This window comes from Heterocephalus glaber, unplaced genomic scaffold, assembly GCF_053883595.1.
Source record: "Heterocephalus glaber isolate CG9 unplaced genomic scaffold, H.glaber_assembly_v1.0 deba00001593, whole genome shotgun sequence".
Classification (NCBI taxonomy): domain Eukaryota; kingdom Metazoa; phylum Chordata; class Mammalia; order Rodentia; family Bathyergidae; genus Heterocephalus; species Heterocephalus glaber.
This window is the reverse complement of record NW_028258368.1, coordinates 5,350,391-5,371,142: the sequence shown is the minus strand read 5'-3', so window position 1 is coordinate 5,371,142 and position 20,752 is coordinate 5,350,391. Positions and strand designations below refer to the sequence as shown.

General features: G+C 39.3%; 1 protein-coding gene and 1 non-coding gene across 12 annotated transcripts in view; one reads left to right on the top strand and one right to left on the bottom strand.

Moving 5' to 3' along the window:
• Plekhg1 (pleckstrin homology and RhoGEF domain containing G1) overlaps positions 1 to 20,752 on the top strand; it is a 256,733-nt gene that overhangs the window by 153,337 nt on the left and 82,644 nt on the right. For all 11 annotated transcript variants that reach the window (XM_087193459.1, XM_087193458.1, XM_004856881.3 and 8 more), the window contains one exon: positions 6,606 to 7,111. In XM_087193459.1, coding sequence (XP_087049585.1) covers positions 6,704 to 7,111 — 408 coding nt within the window. In that variant the 5' untranslated portion in view covers positions 6,606 to 6,703. The remainder of the gene's footprint in view (positions 1 to 6,605; positions 7,112 to 20,752) is intronic.
• On the bottom strand, positions 5,350 to 5,421 carry Trnaa-ggc (transfer RNA alanine (anticodon GGC)). The gene has a single exon. It is a non-coding gene; the product is annotated as a tRNA-Ala (tRNA).

Here is a 20,752-nt window from a genome sequence, read left to right as displayed (position 1 = left end):
ATTGTACCTATTAGTTTCCATTGGCTAGTTTCTTAGTCCATTCAGGATGCTATAAGAAGATACCTCAGACTGGATCCTTATAAACAATAGAAATGTACTGTTCCTATTCCTAGAGGTCGCAAATGGAAGATCAAGTCTCCAGCAGATTCAGTGGCTTATGAGTTCCTGCTCCTCCTGGTGTCCTCTTGGCAGAAAAGGGGAACAAGTTCCCTTTGGCCTCCTTGAGATGGGATCAATCTCATTCAGGAGGGTAGGGCTCTCATGACCTCCCAAGGACCTCCTGTTAGCATCAACTTGGTGATTCAGTTTCAGCGTGGGAATTTGAGGGGGATACAAACATTCAGATAACAGTAACTAGCATAGGAAGCAATCAGTAAATTATATGAGTATTAGTGTTGGATTTTATAGCTGGAAGGAATCTTTGTTCCTATTTCAACCCCTTTTAAAGGAAAGCATTTTTGCAAAATATCTTTTCTCATTCTTGAACTTCTTTTACATATACTTGCTTTCCTGACTCTTCATTGGTAATGAGATTTTTCATTTTTAGCAGTATTAAACTTGTTTTCATATACTTGATGGTCATGTGTATGTCTTCAAAATACCTATTTCGTTCTTTTGCCAGTTTTTAAATTGGGTTACTCAATTTTTGCTATTGAGTTATAAGAGTTCCTTATATATTTTGGATATTAAGCCTTTATCAGATAGGTGGTTGGCAAATATTTTCTTCTGTTCCATAGGTTACCTTTTCATTTTGTTGATTATTTCCTATGCTGTACAGAAGTTTTTTATTGTGATGTAGTTTCACTTTTTCTTTTGGTTTTGGGCCTACCTGTGCTTTTGGTGTCATACCCAAGAAATCATTGCTAAGACCAGTATCAAAAAGCTTCCCCCTGTTTGCCTCTAGAGTTTTTTGTAGTTTCAGATCTTACACTGAAGCCTTCCACTTATTTTGAGTTGATTTTTGTGTATGGTGTAAGGTAAAGATCTGTCTTTATTCTTTTGTCTTTAGATATAAGAAAATGTGAGAATGGAATATTATCTAGCCAAAGAAAAGGAAACCCTGCCACTCGTGACAGCCTGAGTGGGCGTGGAGGGCATTATGCCAAGTGAAATAAGCCAGCCACAGGAGGACAAATACCACATAGTACCACTTTCGTAAGAAATCTAAGACAGTTGAACTCATAAAAGAATGTAGTTGCCAGGGGCTGGGCACAGGAAGAAGCAGAATTATTAGTCAAAGGATACAGAGTTTTCAGTTGTGTAGGATGAATGAATCCAAGAGATCTCTCCAGCACAGCGCTCAGAGTCAACATTACTGTGCTGCATACATAAAAGTTTCCTGAGGTAGATCTTATGTCACGTATTCTTATGAGAAAATAATAAGGTATGCAGAAACTTTCTTTGGTACCAGGGATCGAACTCCACCTGCTGCGCAAGTGCAAGGACCCGAATTCGATCCCTGATATCAAAAAAAAAAAAAAGCATAAAACTCATGTTCCTGGAATTGTATGCTGCACGTTATAAAGAACGTAAAAATTCTAGTCTTAGTCCTGCCATTAAAAAAAAGAGTGAAGTTGGTAGTAAAAACAAGGAGGTGAAAATCCGTGTTGCTATCTAGTGGCTTTGAAGCACTGAGTTCTCCCCCTTCTCAGAAGCGTATGGGAGAGAGGGGCACTTCTCTGATACCTGGTGCTGTCTTTTAAATACATAAATGTGTGTTTAACTTTGACTCTTAAATTTCTTAAAATTCATGACATTAGCTGTTTACAACAGACTAGCTCTGTACCATGTTAATGGACTTCGCTAGCTGTAGAATAACCTCTTGCTTATACTGTGGTCATTCTGTTGCCTTCCTCGCTTTGTGTAATCCACAGGTGGAGTAATAAGGAAGGACGTAGTTGTAGTTACTCATCAGTAATGAGCACAGCACATTCTCTTGATTTCCATGGTTGCTCCGCCAAGGAACTCAGACTTGGGTATTCCATGTCTAGAATAGCAATGAACAGAACTTAGAAATCTTGATCCTTCCTCTGCCCTGTGGTGAGAAAAGTTGCCGCCTTGCCTTGGGAGATTCTGCTTAGAAGCTATGATAGGGACCTGCAGGCTGTGGAACCTATCAAGTCCTTCCTTCCACCTGTAATCTGGTCACAGGAAGCCAAGAGAAGTTATGCATCAAACCTTAATCTGCCTGAGAAACAAGTTAAACCCAAGATGGATTGCTTTTCACTCTGCCAGTGACATTCTGAAGAACAGCAGTTAAAATAATGGAAGTGTGAAGAGCAAGCAGAAAAGCCAGTAAATTAAAGCTTTTTCCCTTAGAAGAGAGAGAGAGAGAGAGAGAGAGAGAGAGAGAGAGAGAGAGAGAGAGAGAGAGAATGAGAGAGAGAGAGAGAGATTTGTCATGAATTAACATGTGTGAGAGGCTATCTCCATGGGAGCTGCCTAGCCATTTTTTCGTGTTATTGAGAATGGAACAAACAGGAAATGTTAGACCAGCTGGCCCTTGTCATTCTAAGAATCAGGCTTCCAAGACCCGGTGCAGATACCTCCTCCCCACCTCCCCAGACTGAGCAAGGATCACACTGACCACGGCCATGACCCTCAGGTGACCATGAGCAATGCCCCAGCTTATTTTAGGGTATTCAGGGTCAAAAGATAAACCTGAGATGAATCACTCATTCTCAGAAATTGTTATATTAATAGCTCTTCCCTTGAGATTCAGGAAGAAAGGCAAGTTATAAGAAGAAGAGAAGCAAACCACACAAATGTTAATCTTTCACTCAAGGCAGAAGGAAATGCCTTATTGTTCCATAGTCTTCCAGTTGGGTGTTTATCGTGAAACATCAGTTACTCCAACATCTACTAAACTGAAATTATCTTCCAACTCTCTTTTTCCTAGTTCATAATAATATTTGTGTTGCTGGACATGGTAGCTTGGCCAGCTGAGGCAGGAGAATCGCTTCAAGTTTAAGACCAGCCTAGGCTGCACAGTGAGTTCAAGGCCAGCCTGGAATACGTAGTGAGACCCCTGTCTAGAAAACAAAACAAAAGAAAACAAGACAATAGTATTTTATATTCATGAATGGAGTAAACAAAAAGACAAACCAAGATATGTGCTTATCTCTGTTTACTATTATTTGAACAAAGATTGATAAGAAATTACATTTAAACCTTACAGAATAATATAATTATCTAGAAGATGTCTATATCAGCATTGGCCAACTAAAATATATATAAGCCACATATAGATTTACTTTTCTAGTAGCCACTTTAAAAAAATAAAATGAAGAGCTGGATGTGGTGGCACACGCCTGTAATCCCAACACTCAGAGGCTGAAGCAGGAGTATTACCACGAGTTCAAGGCCAACCTGGGCTGTATAGTGAGTTCAAGGCCAGCCTGAACTACATAGTGAGACCCTGTCTCAAAAACAAAAATAACAAAAGAAACTAGTGAAAATAATTTTAATAAGGAAATTTATTTAATCCACTATTCCAAAAAATGATCCATGAACTATTCTATAATTTTCATTTCAGACTAAATCATTGAAATCCAGAGCGTGTTTGAAATTTACCGCACACCTCCATCTGGTCTGGCCACATTGCCAGTGCTCAGTAGTCACATGTGACTAGTGGCTATTTCATTGAGCAGCACAACTCTAGAGATAAATGTTAATAAATGACAAGTTGTATTAGAAAGAACAGTCCAGACAGGGTGAAAATCTTAATTTTAAGGGTGGTGAGAACAAGACTAGACAGTTTTTATGAGGCGCATTTCCTTATATGAGAAAACTATAATTATCTTCTAAGCAGTGAGTTAACATAAAAAATGTTATCCATTAGCAAAGGTAGTGTCATATTACCTGAAATAACATGACCAGACTTTAAATGTCTCACTTTTCTCATTGGTAATTTTGGAAAGTATTTTGTTTGGGTAAGTGAGCTTAGCTAAATACCACAGATACCAAGTATCTGTAGTATTTTATAAAGTGTCTAATTGGCGATCCAAAGCATAGGCTGGTCACTGTGGGCTGAAGTACAGCGCCTGGTACTGGGACCTATATGGCCTTCCTGGAACACTGTCCCTTTCATGTTGCTACTAGAGATTTGTTCATGATGGGGTCCCTTTTTGGTCTGAGTCTCATATCTCACTTTTTCCCACCTTTGCAAGTATTTTTTCAAGGCATCACCATCCCTATCAGCCCAACAAACTCCTCTAAAAATAATTCTTATTCCTTTTTAACCTGTCTGTCCCCATATTGGCTGTCTAACTTGAAGGGAAAGGAAGTAGAGAAAAGAAATGCTCAGAAAGAAATGAGCCTTTCTATTATGTTCATTTTCACTAGTCCTGATAATGAATACCGTGGCAAGAGTTGTGCAGACTGTTAAAGACGGTTCTCTGCACCAGTGAGAAGACTGAGTCTTCTCTAGTGAGGACATCAGCTCACCCTGGAGACCAGCATATCCGGATCTATGGGGGAATGTCGTTTGATCTAGACTTGGCCTTTCATATTGAGAATGTCCAACTTATGTTCAGTCCCACACATAGCCTCATTGGACCCTTGGGGCTCTAAAGAATCCTCATATTCTTCCCAAGACAGTACCCATTCCCTACAGTGAAATCAACCTCAAGCTATGGGTATTTTGGATGCTGGGGGAAGAAAACTTGGTTCCATCTGTTCCTATCTTGAACTGCCCAAGCCTTTCTTAATGTCAGTCCTCAAAGTGGGCAAGCATGTCCTGCGGCCAGCAGACCCGAATGCATGGCTGCTGCTTGGATTTTGCCACACTCAAATTGGATCAAGCCTTTTAGGTCAAGTGCAGTTTAACTACTAACCAACCCATGTTTCATAGCCCATAAAGTTGTGACAGAGCAAACAAAGAATATTGCCAACGCTTTCAACACTTACAGACCACGTGGTAGTGGTTATACCTAGAAATTGCTCATTTCCTACATATTTTTTACAGTTCCTTCTTGTTGACCCAGAGTGAGTTATTTTATTCAATATACATAATTTTAATAGTTACCATGACTAGAATCTCGAAAAATTCAGTATGTTTAATGATACAGACTTGATGGATTCTTTATATTCTAAAAACACTGATACCAGCTGTTTGATCTTTATTATAGGTCAAACAAATTCATATTCCTATTGAAAACTGATCATTAATCTATGTTCTCGTTACTGTGTTTGTCATACTATAACTGTTCAAACATGTTTCACTGTTTCATTTTTCTAATAAAACCCATGAAAATGGATTTGGGTAGTAGTAAGGTAGCCTGCCAATATGAAGCAAATTTCCTCATTAATCACACTTTTTATCACAGGCATATTCCTTTTTTTTTCCTTTTGTGGTGCTGGGGATGGAACCCAAGACCTCATGCATGCCAGGCAAGCACTCTACCACTGAGCTACACCACCAGTCCCATATTGTTTCTATAAACCTGAAATTCCATTATTATGAGGGGAAAAATGTTGATCCTGCCTTACAAATGAAGAAGATTGGAACTTTGAGTGTCTGATCAAAATAGCTTGTGAAAGTTTAATTCTCATGTACGGTCTCTTTGGACCCAGGTTCATTTTTAAGTGCTATGGATATTAAGTGACCTTTTGAAGGTTGCTTTAAGCATCCTTAATGGATACTCTCTCCTTATGCCCTCTTAGAAACATTAACAGCTCATTTCTTCTACTTTTTCTGATTTAGTCTCTATATTTATTGTCATTTTAGAGCTTTACTTATGGAATGTTACCTTTTTTTTTTTGTACCAGGGATCAAACTTGGGACCTTGCGCTTGCGAGGCAGGCACCGGTACCACTGAGCTAAATCCCTGGCCCTACTTATGGAATGTTATAATCAAACGCACTTACAAATAGTATGACTCCCTGTATGCTGGCTAATGGTGTGTGTCGGTTCTCAAGAAGAAATTTAGAGAAATGCTGATGTAAGAAGGAATTTTAAATGGAATATGGGTCTTAATATTTGTTTCTTTGCCTAGTGTTAGGGAATTGCTATCATATGACACTTCCTTTGATGTCTTGTACAAGTGAAAATGTACAGTGATTGAAGCTGCAGTACTTCCAGGAGGCTTATTTGAAATTCTGTGGAATTGTGGAGGGAGACTTAAAATCTGGAACATTTCTCAGAATTCCTCAGGAATCACATAGGGTCCTTCTTAAGTACATTAGAATCACTTGCGGTGCTTGTTATAGATTCCTCATGCCCTAACCGCTAAGTCTCTAATTTAGTAAATCTCGACTAATTTGCATACATGAGTCATTCCAGGTGGTCACACTGGAGACTTCAGATGTCGGGCTTCTTAAACTGTAATATATATGCATCATACTGGGATCTCTGGAAGGTGCAGGTTCAAGGTCAGAAGGTCTAGGCCAGAGCCTGCACCTTTGCATTTCTAACAGGTTCACCGCCAATGGCCTTGAAGTTCATTTTGCATCTCAGTCTACCTTTCCTTCTTTGCTAAGTTGCCACCACTCTGATTAACTGTATGCATCCAGGTTAAGCTCTGACCTCCTTTCAATCTTCAGTTTGATAGAATCGTTGCTTACCTTCATAACCCTGTCCTTTTTATTTTCTGCAACACATGTAGATGGGCAGCGGTTTCGTCTTGAAGTGCCATCAGCTGTAACCGAGGTTCCTGATCCCAAAACGTCAGCTCAAAGTTCCAGATCCTCAGAACCCAAGACCATGGAGCTCTCGGACAGTGACCGACCTGTCAGCTTTGGCTCCACCTCATCCTCTGCCTCTTCCCGGGACAGCCATGGTTCCTTCGGGAGCAGAATGACCTTGGTTTCAAATAGCCACCTGGGCTTGTTTCACCAGGACAAGGAAGCAGGAGCCATAAAACTGGAGCTGGTTCCAGCCCGGCCGTTTTCCAGCAGCGAGCTGCAGAGGGACAGCCCTGCAGGGCTGCAGAACATGGACCACAGCAGTGAGATGCAGCCCAGGGCCCCATGGAGCACGAATGCAAATGGGGCGCCCAACACAACTGCAGTCTCGACTACTAGTCCCAAGCTTCTCTATGTGGATAGAGTTGTGCAGGAAATTCTGGAGACTGAAAGGACTTATGTACAAGATTTAAAAAGCATCGTGGAGGTAAGGCAAACTTCACTTTTTCCAAGTTTGACAAGAAAGAGAAACAGGCTTGCAAAATGTAGAACAAAGCCGAGCTCTTTGTGGTTGGGGATGCATGTGTGTTGCTTCCTAAGAGGCAGAAGGTGTGAATGTTTAAACAGAACATAAGAGAAACCCTAGGCCTATACTCGCTGGGTTAACAGCCACATAATATTTGCACACGTTAATTATGTGTCATGAATAAGAATGATGATATTTCACACGTGCTAGTATCTTTTGTTAGTAAGTCCTACACCACAGATCTCAGCAACCTACAGGCGCTGGAGCAGGCTAGGATGGTGCAGGACTTCCAGCCTCCTGGTGAATGAGGAGGTGTCAGGTGGAACTAACCGAACCCATCAGCTGTTCTTACCTTAATCACAGCTCTCCATTCATCTCTGGGAGTTTCCAAAAGTGCTCGTAGCTGGGTCATTGGCCTGGGATGTGGCCTGAGCAGTGGGCTCCTCCCAGGTCTCCAGGTGATTCTTACATACAGCCGCGCCTGTGTCGTGTGCCAGGACCTGTAATGGTTGGTCTCTGGGGGAAGGGAGGGATGGGTAGAAGCAGAACTGTAAGTTCTGTCTTGTCTTGGATGTTTTCTTTCTTTCACTTTTAAAGTAAATGGTTTTACATAAAAATTTTGTGTGATTATTATAATTATAAATTACTTGCATAAATTATTCCCTGTGAATTGAGCTCATCTCATGTACCATATCACATCCTCTGGAAATTCAGTTATTAATTTGACTTTGATTTATAGGTAGGTTTTTGAGGATAAAGTAAGAATGACCAGTGGAGCTCAGATATTAACTCATTTTTTATTTACAATTATGAATATTAATATTTCAAAGGCAAATTTGTATATAGCAAAGCTATACTCATGATATCTATTGCCTATTTTAGGCTTTTATTCTAAAATATGTCCCAGAATATTTACTGGTAAGCCCATTCTCCACCAAATACATACACTGTTAGAGCTTTGGGGAAAAAACTCCCAAAGCCATAATCATGTCTGGAGTTCCACAAATGACAAAACCAGACACTGTCTCCTAAAAATAGTTATGAGATAATTTCCCAGTAAAAATAGAAAAGTCAACTGATGCTCAACCAAAACAATATGTAGTACCAAATGTAGAATAAAGTAGGCCAATTTTTTTTTAATTTCAACAATGTCATTTGTCCTTGAGAAGAAATACCTGTGAAATAGCCAAAAATTTTACAACCTCTCAAGAAACTTATGATAATTGAAGCTTTCTTTAGTTTATGCTCCCTTCCCCTCTTACTTTCTTAGTAATTTTTCCACCTAATCAAAACTCACCTGACTAAGAGAGAAACCTTTAGGTACCAAACTGGTGTAACCAGGAAGACTCTTTTTCTGAGGCTGTTTAATAAACCTCGGACAAGAAGAAATAAGATACAATTGAACAAAAACCAATAAAGACAATTTTTTTCCTAAGAAAGTTTCAGTATAAGTTTTACTTAAAAGTTTCCAAATGCTCTTGCCTTTTTTCTGTATCCATGAGTTAACCCTGCGTTGCATAAGAGGTAGGGGAACTTTTTTCTAGGGCCAGATAATAAAGAGTTCAGGTCTGCTAGGCCCTGTGGTCCTAGTTGCTAGTGTTCAGATATGTAGCTCAAAAGCCCTATAAAGGAATAAATGGTCCTTCAAGCTCCAGCAAATCTTTAAAGCTCCACTTAACCCACTGGTGTAGTTTGCCGACCTCTTTTTCAGACTACAAACTTATGCCACATTTTATCAACTGAAGAATAGGACTAACAGTACCTGCCTAGACTTCTTAGAATTGGGTTAACACGAAATTTCATACAACAGTGTCTGGTACATGGTAGGAGGATGATAAATAGAAAATGTCATCACCAGCCCTTTCTGGATTTCTTGGTTGAGTGTGATCTCCACTGTTTTACCTAAAGTCTTTCCCAAAACAGTCAGGTTATCCATCTCACTACAACAGAATTTTAATTAGGAAAAAAGTTTTAATGAGTCATTCTGACATTATTTTGAATGAAATTGGATTATTTTTAATGAACTCACTGAAAATCTGGGGTGGAACATAAGTAGGGAGGCTGAGATGGAAGAAGGTATCAGGAGGCAGGCTCTGGGGAAAGAGTCTGGAGCATAGAGGGGACACCCAGTTAGGAGGACGTGGCTGCTTCTTTGTTCCCAAGTCACTAGGGAGATCCAGTCATTCACCACCTCTACCTAGAAACCTCAGAATCTGACTCTAGGTAACAGTTATGCACTGTGTATGTTAAGAAGTTAGAAGGAAGGATTTTGAATGTTTTCATTTATTAAAAGAATTAATAAATGTTTGAGGAGATAGGTTTTTTTCTCCGTGAAGAGTCACCAATTATTTTCCCACCTAGTGCCAAGTCTACTCACCAAAGATTATTGGATTTTTTTTTTTTGGTACTGGGGATCGAACTCAGGTCCTTGCGCTTACACAGCAGGCGGTAAAACCACTGAGCTAAATCCCCGGCCCTGTTGGATATTTTTATATGGGTGTTTTTAATCATTTCCTTTAAAATCTGTTTTCTTTGATCTATTATTAACTGGTTTTATAATTTGGTAGCTGACTTTTCTAAAATCCTGTATTTTTTCAAATGAAGATTTTTTTTCCTTCTTTTTTGCAGTACTACGAATCGAACCTTAGGGGCCCTCTAATACTGAGCCACATCCCCAGCCCCTCACCACCCCTCGTTTTTGAGACAATCTCTCACTGAGTTGCCCAGGCTGGACTCAAACCTGTGATCCTCCTGCCTTGGCCTACCATAGTGCTGAGATTGCAGGTGTGTGGCACTGTACCTGGCTCAGATAAAGAATCTTAAATATGAAAGGGAGCTTCGGGTGAATAGTCTAATCTGATAATTTCTTATCATACCCAAAAGATAGATTTTCTTTTTTTAATATTATTTTATTGGTACATTTTAGGTATCCAATATAATGACATTCATCACTGGAAATTTGCACCTTTATATAATCTCTCTTGGTTCTTATTTTTTCCCCCTTCCCCTGCCCTCCCTTCAAACCCTCCATCCCTCCCTATTTAAAAAGACTTTGTTTACATTTTTTCATATTAATTCCATTCCCTTCTTTCCTTTCCCCTAGCCCTCCCACTTCCCCCTCCCCTTTGCCCCTTTTCTTCCTATTTCACATTATCTATTATACCTTTTAGTGTTTATTTACACTTTCAGGTCTCACACTAGAGAAACTATTCGGTATTTACACATGTGTGTCCTATTTATTTCACTTAAGAGCATCACCTAATGTGCATCCATTTAGCAATAAATGTCTCTAATTTGTCATTTTTTTATGGCTGAGTAGTACTCAATTTTATTTTTTAAAAACCGCATTTTCTTTATCCAGTCTCCAGTTAATGGGCATTTGGGCTGTTTTCAAGTTTTCACTATTACAAATTGTGCTGCTATGAACATGGGTGCACCTACATCACTGTAGTATGATTCTTTTAATTCTTTGGAGAAGATACCCAGCAGGGTCAAATAGGACTTCCAGAGGTATCTCCATACTGATTTGCACAGTGGTTGCACCAGTCTACACTCCCACCAGCAGTGGAGCAGGGTTCTTCTTTCCCCACAGGCCCGCTAGCATTTGTTATTGGTTGATTTCATGATAGCAGCCATTCTTTCTGGAGTGAGGTGGAATCTCAGCATTGTTTTCACTTGCATCTCTCAAATAACCAGTGATGTTGAACATTTTTTCCATGTATTTATTTGCTATTTCTACTTCTTTGAGAAATGTCTGTTCATTTCAGATGCCCATTTTCAGATTGGGTCTTCAAATTTAGGAGGTCTTATTTTTTTAAGTTCTTTATAGATTCTAGATAGTAGACCTTTGTCTAAGGACCAGCAGGTGAAGATTTTTTCCCATATTTTGGGTTGTCTCTTCACACTGCTGCTGGTTTCTCTTGCTGTGCAGAAGCTTTTTAATAAGAAGAGATCCCACTTGTTGATTGTTTGTGCTAGTTTACAGGCAACTGAGGTTTTGTTCATAAAATCTTTTCCTACACCAATGTCTTCAAGAGTTCTACCTAACCTCTGTTCCAACTGGTTCAGCGTTTTTATTTGAATATTTAGATCTTTAATCCATTTTGATTTCAGTTTAGTGCATGGCGAGAGATACAGGTCTAGTTTTAATTTTTGGCAAGTTGAAGCCCAATTTTTCCAGCACCATTTATGAAAGAGGCTATCTTTCCTCCAGTGAGGGTGTTTGGCTCCTTTACGGAAGTGAGATAACTGAGTGTGTCTGGCGTTGTTTTTGCATCTTCTAATCCGTTCCACTGGTCCTTGGGTCTGTTTCTTTGCCAGTACCATGCTGTTTTTCTCACAGTAGCTTTGTAGTGTAGTTGCAGGTTGGGGGTTGTCATAACCCCCTGCCATGTCTCTGTTACCTAGAATTGCTTTTGCTCTTCTGGGTCTCTTCTTGTTCCAAATGAATTTTTGGATTGTTTTCTCCAGGTCTGTGAAGTATGCTGCTGGGATTTCAGTTGGGATTGCATTGAATCTATATAGCAGTTTTGGAAGTATGGCCATTTTCACTATATTGATCCTTCCTACCCAGGACCAGGGATGTCTTTCTATTTTCTGATATCATCTTCAACCTCTCTTTTCAAAGTGAGGTCTTTGATTTATTTTGTTAGGTTGATTCCTAGATATTTCAGTTTTTTGCATGGTATTGTGAAAGGAATTATTTTACCTATTTTGCTCTCAGTGAGTCTGTTGTTTATGTGGAGGAAAGTTATTGATTTTTGTGTGTTGACCTTGTATCCAGCTACTTTACTGAATTCGGTTATTAAGTCTAGAAGATTTTTGGTGGCATTCTTGGGGAGTTCTATATAGAGTATCATGTCATCTTCAAATAATGACAATTTGAGTCCTTCATTTCCTATCTATATTCCTTTTATTTCTTTCTCTTGTCTAATTGCCAAGGATAATGTTTCCAAAACTGTATTGAATAGGAGTGGTGATACTGGACATCCTTGTCTTGTTCCAGATTTTAGTGTGAAGGATTTCAGTTTTTGATCATTTAGTATGATATTGACTGTTGGTTTTTCACAGATGGCTTTCATCAGTTTGAGGTAGAGACCATCTATTCCAATTTTTTGTAGGGTTTTATCATAAATGCATGTTGGATTTTGTCAAATGCTTTTTCTGCATCTATGGAGGTAATCATATGGTTTTTGTCCTTGGCTCTATTGATATAGTGTATTACATTGATTGATTTGCATATGTTGAACCATCCCTGAATCCCTGGGATGAATCCCACTTGATCAGGGTGTATGATCTTCTTGATGATCTTCTGCATTCTATTTGCCAGTATCTTATTAAGGATTTTTGCATCTATGTTCATTAGTGAGATTGGCCTATAGTTCTCCTTTTTGGTTGGGTCTTTCTCTGCTTTGGGGATCAAGGTGATGCTTGCTTCCAGGAATGAATTTGGGAGTACTGGTTCCCTTTCAATTTCATTGAAGAGTTTAAACAGTAGTGGCAGCAGTTCTTCTCTAAATGTGTTGTAGAATTCAGCAGTGAAGCCATCAGGACCCAGGCTTTTCTTAGTTGGTTCTTAGTTCTTATTTATATTTTCAATTTCATTGATGGATATTGGGTTGTTTAGAATTTTTAGGTCTTCATTCAACTTTGGTAATTCATATGTGTCTAGGAATCTGTCCATTTCTTCTGTTTTCCATCTTATGAGCATATAGGTTCTGGTAGTAGGTGTTGATCAACTTCTGGATTTCTGCTGAGTCTGTTGTAGTTTCACCCTTTTCATTCCAAATTCAATGGATTTAGGCCTTTTCTTTCCTTTTTCTTATAAGGTTGGCTAAGGGTTTGTCAATTTTGTTGATTCTTTCGAAGAACCAACTCTTGGCTTCATTGGGGGTTTTTTGCATCATTCTCTTAGTCTCCATTGAATTGATTACTGCTCTGATCTTTATAATTTCCTCCCTTCTATGGGCTTTGGGTTTGTCCTGCTCTTCTTTTTCTAGAAGCATGAGGTTCAGCATCAGGTTGTTTAATTGGGCTCACTCTGTTTTCCTAATATGTGCATTCACTGCTATGAATTTCCCTCATAAGACTGCTTTCATTGTGTCCCATAGATTCAGATATGTTGTCATTGTCATTTAATTGAAGGAACTGTCTGATTTCTTCTTTAATTTCCTCTGTGACCCGTTGGTTATTCAGAAGTGTGTTGTTCGATTTCCACGTGTTTATGAAGTTGTTGTGCTTTCTTTTGCTATGGATCTCCAATTTCATTGCACTATGTTCTGATAATATACAGGGGATAACTTCAATTCCTTTGCACTTACTTAAACATGTTCTATGTGCTAGTATGTGGTCTGTTTTGAAGAATGACCTGTGTGCAGCTGAAAAGAATGTATATTCTGATATTGTTGGCTGGAACACTCTGTAAATGTCTGTTAAATTCGTTTGTTCACGAATTTGATGGAGATCTAGTATTTTATTACTTTTTTTTTGTCTAGTTGATCTATCTATTTGTGACAGTGGGGTATTGAGGTCCCTCACTACTATTGTATTAGTACATATATGACTTTTCATGTCTGTTAGTATTTGTTTTATGTACTTGGGTGCACTAGTGTTTGGTGCATAGATATTTATGATTGTCATCTCTTCCTCTTGGATTCTTCCCTTTACAAGGATGTAGTGTCCTTCTTTGTCTCTCTTAATCAGTGTTGGTTTGAAATCCCCTTGATCTGCAAAGAGAATAGCTACTCCTGCTTTTTTTCAGGTTCCCGTCACATGGAATATTGTTTTCCACCCTTTAACTTTCAATCTATGAGTTTCTTTCTTAAGCATATTTCTTGAATGCAGCATGTTGTTGGATTTTGCTTCTTGACCCATTCTGCCAGTCTGTTTCTTTTGACTGGTGAATTGAAACCATTAACATTGATGGTTATAACTGATACATATTGACTTATCATTGTCTTGACTTTTTCTTTTTGTTGGATACTCCCCTTTACATTTAATTTTAATTTTTATGGATTCATTCTCCTGTGCTTCCTGGGGTTGTGATCCTCATTGTCTTTTCCTAGGATATTGTGTAAAATTTTTTAGAGTGCTTGTTTGGTATCCATGAAGTTCCTAAGGTGCTCTTTGTCATGAAAGTATCTTATTTCTCCATCAATTTTGAAAGATAGTTTTACAGGGTACATCAATCTGGGTTGGAGGCTGTTTTCCTTTAGGGCTTGGAATACATCCCTCCAAGCTCTTCTTGCCTTGAGGGTTTGCATTGAGAAGTCTTCTGTGATTCTGATGGGCTTTCCTTTGTATGTGATTTGTTTCTTTTCTCTAACTGCTTGTAGAACTTTGTTCTTCTGTTGGGTTTCTGGTATCTTAACAATTATTATTTTTTTTTTTGGTACCAGATATTGAACTCGGGTCTTTGCGCTTGCACAGCAGGTGGCAAAACCACTGAGCTAAATCCCCAGCCCAACAATTATATGCCTATGTGTAGATTTTTTTTGATGAAGGCTAGTTGGAGTCCTATATGCCTCACTTATCTGTATGTCAAGTTCTTTTCCCCTGCTTAGGAAGTTTTCTGCCATTACTTCTGTGAACAGTTTTTTTTATGTTATCTGCACTCTCTCCTATTTCTTCATTGACTCCAATCAGTCTTATGTTATTCTTCTTTGCATTGTCTTGCAGCTGCTGGATTGATTTCTCATGGTCCCTTATAATTTTGAAGCATTTTTTCTTTTCCTGGTCACTAATTGCAATCTTATCTTCTATGTCTGAAATTCTATCCTCACATTGGCTCAATCTGCTGTGTAAACTTTCAATGGCCTTTTTAATCTCCTGGCAATCTGTTTGTATCTGTTTTATGGATTCCTTTTGTTTCCTATGCTGGGATTCCATCATGTTCCTCAGCTCCTCTATTTTTTTTACCTGTGTCCTCTCTAGATTTATTAATCATGTCTTGCATTATGGGCATAATCTCTGCTATTATGTGAGAAATTATTTCTGATTTCATTTTTTCCAGATCCTCTTTTGTTGCCAGTTCAGGGAGTCCAGGTGGTTGAGTATCAGAGTGTTCTGTCTCATTTCCCTTTGGGGTTGCTTTAGGTGATCTGGAAGTCTGGTTTTGAGACTTGTTTACATTTCTTCTCATTTTGACAGGGTGGGGGGTGCTGTTTGCACCTGCACTGCTCACCTCCTCTAGGCTGAGAGTGGTAGAATGTCAGCTCAGAACCCCCTACCTCTGGGCTGGGAGCAGTGGAACCAAAAGATAGGTTTTCCTTAGTTATCTCTTTCTAACCAAAAATTATTTCTGGGAGGGAAAAAAAACCAGTCTATTCATTTTTGGAGACAATTAAAAGTCATTTTCCTAAAAAAAAAAAGTCATTTTCCTGGCAGCACAGTTTCAAACTCTGTATACTCTGCTTTATCGACTCTTATCTGAATAATAGCAGTTGATAGTCATTCCCAATTTAATTAATTTTCCCCATAAGTGAGAGTTTTATTTAAATGCTATATAAACACACAATCTTCACAGATCAGGTTTAGGTTTCATTTTTAGGATTTGTAAACAGTGACATTTGTGAAAGATCACTGACATATACACTGATTTAGATGACACTAACATAAACAGTGATCAGACATGGTCCCAAATACCAGAGCAGCTTATTTCTGAGAGGAGATCTTCTCACTTAGTTGGACAGTAGGATCCCCAAATGTTGATTACATATGCAAAGAAAGTTACATGCCTTCTGTCCCCCATGTAGAGAGACATTGTATTAAAGTAATCCAAAATACACACATTCTTCATTCCCTTGCCACTTGGTGATTCAAAAGTAAATGCTTCCTGGAAATTCAACTAAAAAATGCTGGTGTTCTTATTTGTATTGCTCTTCATTCCTTGCATTCCTCTCCAGACCCTTATCTCTGGATCCCCATCCCATCTGCCATGGCTAATCTATTTGCTCCTTGGGCCAATATCCTCAGTATTGATTTTGTGTACTTGACATTTGAGAGGAAGAGAGAGAGGTAAGAGCTTGACTGTCCCCATGCCCAAAGGAACAATGAGGCTGTTATTTCCATCTCTATATGTGGCTCGTAGAAACAGTCACAGATAAAATGAGGTGATAAACGTGAAAGCCAGTTAAAGGTAAAATGGTCAATGCTACAGTTTGTGGCAAGATGGAACTCTGTAGTTGGAAAGTAGAAAATAAGAGTCTCTTTCATGTTTAATGGGACCTTCAATTGACTGAGCAAGGACTTTCCTGGCAGAGTGGGTTTCTTTAATCTTTCTAAATGATCTGTAAAAGAGCCTTTGAGAGCCTCGTAAGATTGGGCCTCAGATAGAGTTCATGGCCCGTTTCACCCTTTCAGTACAGTTTTTAAATAGTTCCTAATGTTACATAATGCCATATAATTGGGAGTTACATTCCCGCTGTAAAATGGCATCTTTGAACTCTGAGATACTAAATAAAATAATCTTTGGGATAGTGAGGATGTGTATATTTAGTGAAAAAAAATAAGTAAAATAAAAAGTATAAAATGTACCTTTTTTTCTATCATATACCAGATACCTAAAATCCTTTTTCAACTATCTTTATCCATAAAGTGTGTTAAAAGCTAAGTGTTACAGCCTTAATGTCCAAAATGTCAATAGCCGAAGCTTCAGCCTAACTTTGCTACAAGCATTCAGCATTATTCAAAAGCAGTTGCTGAGCAAGACTCAGATGGCAACCTCCTCTCACCAGCCCTTGTGGTTATGAACTGTGTGGACTCTTCATTTATTGGGTGATTGTGTGGACAGTGTCAGGACAGGCGGAAGAGAGAAGGGTCCTTTCCGCACACCGAGTGACTTGGAACACAGGAAAGGCTGCTCACCTGTTGCTCAGAGACGAGGCTGCTCTGGGTACTGGTGGCTCAGGTTAACTGGAAACACACCTGTCTTAGCAGGCCTTCTCCAGAACTTGCACACAGTGGAGGATGGAAACCCACCTCCAGGCCTGGGAAGTTTGTGCAGCAAGTTAACTGCGAGCTCTGCCTGAGCTCAGCACAGGGCCTAGTGTGGTGTCTGAGGCCAGGAGAGAATGGAATCTAAGTTCGCCTCTGTCCTGGGGCCCATCCCTCAGCCTCTTCTTCCCAGGGGTCCTGTGGGAGACAGAACTGTTTGGTGTGGAAAGGGGTGTGTGTGTGTGTGTGTGTGTGTGTGTGTGTTTATGTCTGGCCCACTTTTCCCATGGCCACATGGCAGGGCTGCGGGGGTTTCCCTGGACCAGCCACAATGCCCTGCACAGAGGAAGAAGAATTTTGCACCCAGGAAAAGGCTGTTGATCAGAGGGATTGTCACAGATATTTCTTTGCAGATATTCTCACTTGATACCCTCCCTCCAGTTTAAATAGCATTTATTACACTGACAATTTTTACAAGGTTCATTTAGCCTAAAGTTTTTTGAATACTGAGGGATAAAATGTGTTCCATGCTAGAGTGTAAGACTTGACAGAGACTGTTTTTAATGAACCCTTGTTATATGGGTGGACTTAATAAAGAACCTACACTGTAGTACTTGGCATAACTTAATATACTTTTTCTTTTACATGGCATTCAAATACTTTTATGTGGCTGTGTCTCTTTATTCTGTCCTCCAAGAGCTATCATAATGAGTGAACTTAAAATCAGTTGAGATCTATACTAATTGAGAAGCAAACTTGTTAATAGTCTTCTCTCCTGTACTTCTAATCACTGTACGTAGAACCTCACATTGACTATTCATATTTTTTACGTTTTAAATATTTTATTTTAGGAAAGGTACTCTTTGATTTGTTTTAGTCTTTTCTGTATTAATAAATTAATTATGATCAGCTTAAATATACCATTGATTCTTCTTTCTAAATTTGTATGATAAGGGTGTTTTCTTGAAAAATCACAAGAAAAATACAACTGCTTTCTCTTTGGCCAGGCCAGTCACTACCATTAGGTTGCATTTTAGATCTGACTAGCATCTAATGCTTTTTAAAGGATTTATAGACATAGTTAAAACAACACCCCTAGATCACTTACAATAAATATGTACCAAACACATGAACAATTTCTAAACTGCCTCTGAGGAGGTTTTAAAAATAAAAGTTGCTAAAATGTATTAATTTCTAGGTCAGGCATATAGCAAGTGGTTTATACAAATTCACTTAATTCTGAATTCCTGTAAGGTAGGGTACTTTTAGTAATGTTACTTCACTGGTTTTAAAAAAAAGTGAGGTTGGAAGTGCCCCACAGATCTGCCCCGGGCCAGGCAGCTCAAAGGTCAGGCTCTCAGCCAAGCTGGTTTCTCTGCAGCCAGGTTACCTGCACTGTGGCCTGGCGGCGCTCAGCATTGGCTAACTTAACACAGATCCAAGAAGAAGCTTTGATATCAGGTGCTGCTGATACGAACCACAGCCTAGGAACAGGTACTGAGAACCATGATCCGCGACTATTCATTTTTTATATATCTTTTCAGTATTGTTATTGTTATCATTATTATCATGACCCTTCACACACACACACACACACACACACACACACACACACATTCTTGTTACTCAGAAACAGCAGCACAAACTTAGAAAGTGACAACACTGAGTGTTCCTCTCTTTTAGCCAATGCCATCTGCTGTGAGAGGGAGAAAGGGACTGGTTTTTCACTTCTTTCCATTCCTAATGGGTTTTCCCATTTTGAGTATTCTATGCCTTCTTATTGCTTGCTAACAACCAAAGAAAATAGTACTAAGTGATGGGCTGGGGATTTAGCTCAGTGGTGCCACACCTGCCTCGCAAGCACAAGGTCCTGAGTTCGATCCCCAGTACAGCAAAAAAAGAAAAGAAAAGAAAAAGGAAATAGTACTAAGTGGGGCAGAATTGGTAAAAATACAGCAAGTTGAGGTTTTCAGAGTTGCTAAGGTAAAATAGCTATTGGCTGTTCACAGGAGTTCATGTGGACTATGCCTGATGCCAGCTTAGGTTATTTCCTCTAAGCCTTGGAGCCAGAACTTGAGTCAAAACTTAGAAAATATAAAATACTTGTATCAGTCAGATTCTCCTTGGACCATGGTAGGCAGGTCCCAATGTATAGGACACCTTAACTTTTACAAAATTTCTGTCACCTCAATAGAAACCAACAGCTGCAAACATACTATAGAGCTAGCATTTCTGAGACATATACCTCAATAACAAGAAGTCACAAAAACATAACATTAACAGCAACTGATATTTGAGCACTGGTAACCCTACAGCCCCATGATGTGGGCACTATTATAGTTTCTATTTTAGAGATTATTAAAGGCAGAGAGGGTAGTTGACTTGTCCAAGGCTGCCTGGATGGTTAGCAATAAAGCTGGAACTGGAACCCAGGTCTCACTCCAAAGCCAACTCCTTACCATTAATCTACATTGTCTCGCATACCTCTTAAGCACCAACAGAAGGTCCAGTGTTTTGGGACCAAGTAGTTCTTGGTTCTGGGGATTAGTCATGTGAAATGCAGGATGTTTGGTAAACCTGACCTCTCCCCAGCAAGTGATAATAGAACCATTATCATTCCCACTTGTGACAACCAAAAATATCTCTAGACATTGCCAAATACCTGGTAGAAAAGTACTGCTCTAAAGATTTAATACATAGTATATTAGTAAGGGTACGCTAAGCTACAGTAACAGGCTCTCAAGAATCGAGTGGTCAACACAAGTTCCTCTCTTCCCCTAAAATAGTCTTTTATGAGTGTTCAGATGGGTGGGACCAGCACTCCTCCATACAGTCATTCTGGGACCCAGGCTGATGAGGTGCCGCCATCTTCAGTATGTGGCTTCTAACATGGCTGAGATCTTGATTGTCTCATTGTTGAAAAGCAAAAAGATGTGAAGACCACATCTGGGAGGTTTTTTGATAAACGTACAAGTTACACACATGCTCTTTTTAAACCATTGGTGGAAATCTTGTCCCACAGCCACACCAAAGCTAGGGGAGGCTGGGAGATGGAGCTGTGAACCCAAAGAAGGTAGGAAACATTTTTGTGAACAACTAACAGTCTCCACCATGTATTATGTATAACTGAGGTGTTCTGTAACCTATACCATTGTATCCTCCACTTCCATCCTGCAAAGGCAAAATAAAAGTAATAAATAGGGTGGGAGGGAGGGAGAGACAGATTGATTTTGATGGTGCTTACTTGCTAAGGTTATAGTTACTCCTCTACTTTAAAAAAAAAAAAAAACCTAGAATGTTTTAAATGACTTCTTCATTTATTACTTGAAGCAGGTTCAGATCAGTGTATCTTCCTGCTGCCCTCCCCTCACTTCTTGAATGTCTCCATCATTCTTTTTCCCATCATTTTGAATTCCCACCTCCCTTTTGTTTTGTACTCATTCCTGTCCATTTGACCTGCAGTGGGTTCTTTGGGATTATTTAACACCACAGTTAGTATTTCAGGTGAGACAGAGCGCTGCTGGGAGTAGCTGAGATCAGGGTAGAGATTGTGCTTATCTTGGTTGCATTCTGGAAACCTGTGAGTGGAAGGAAATGGACTGCCTCTGTCAGCTATCCCTTGCTTAATACAACTATGCTTGGAAGCTCTTGCCACATTGATAAAATTGA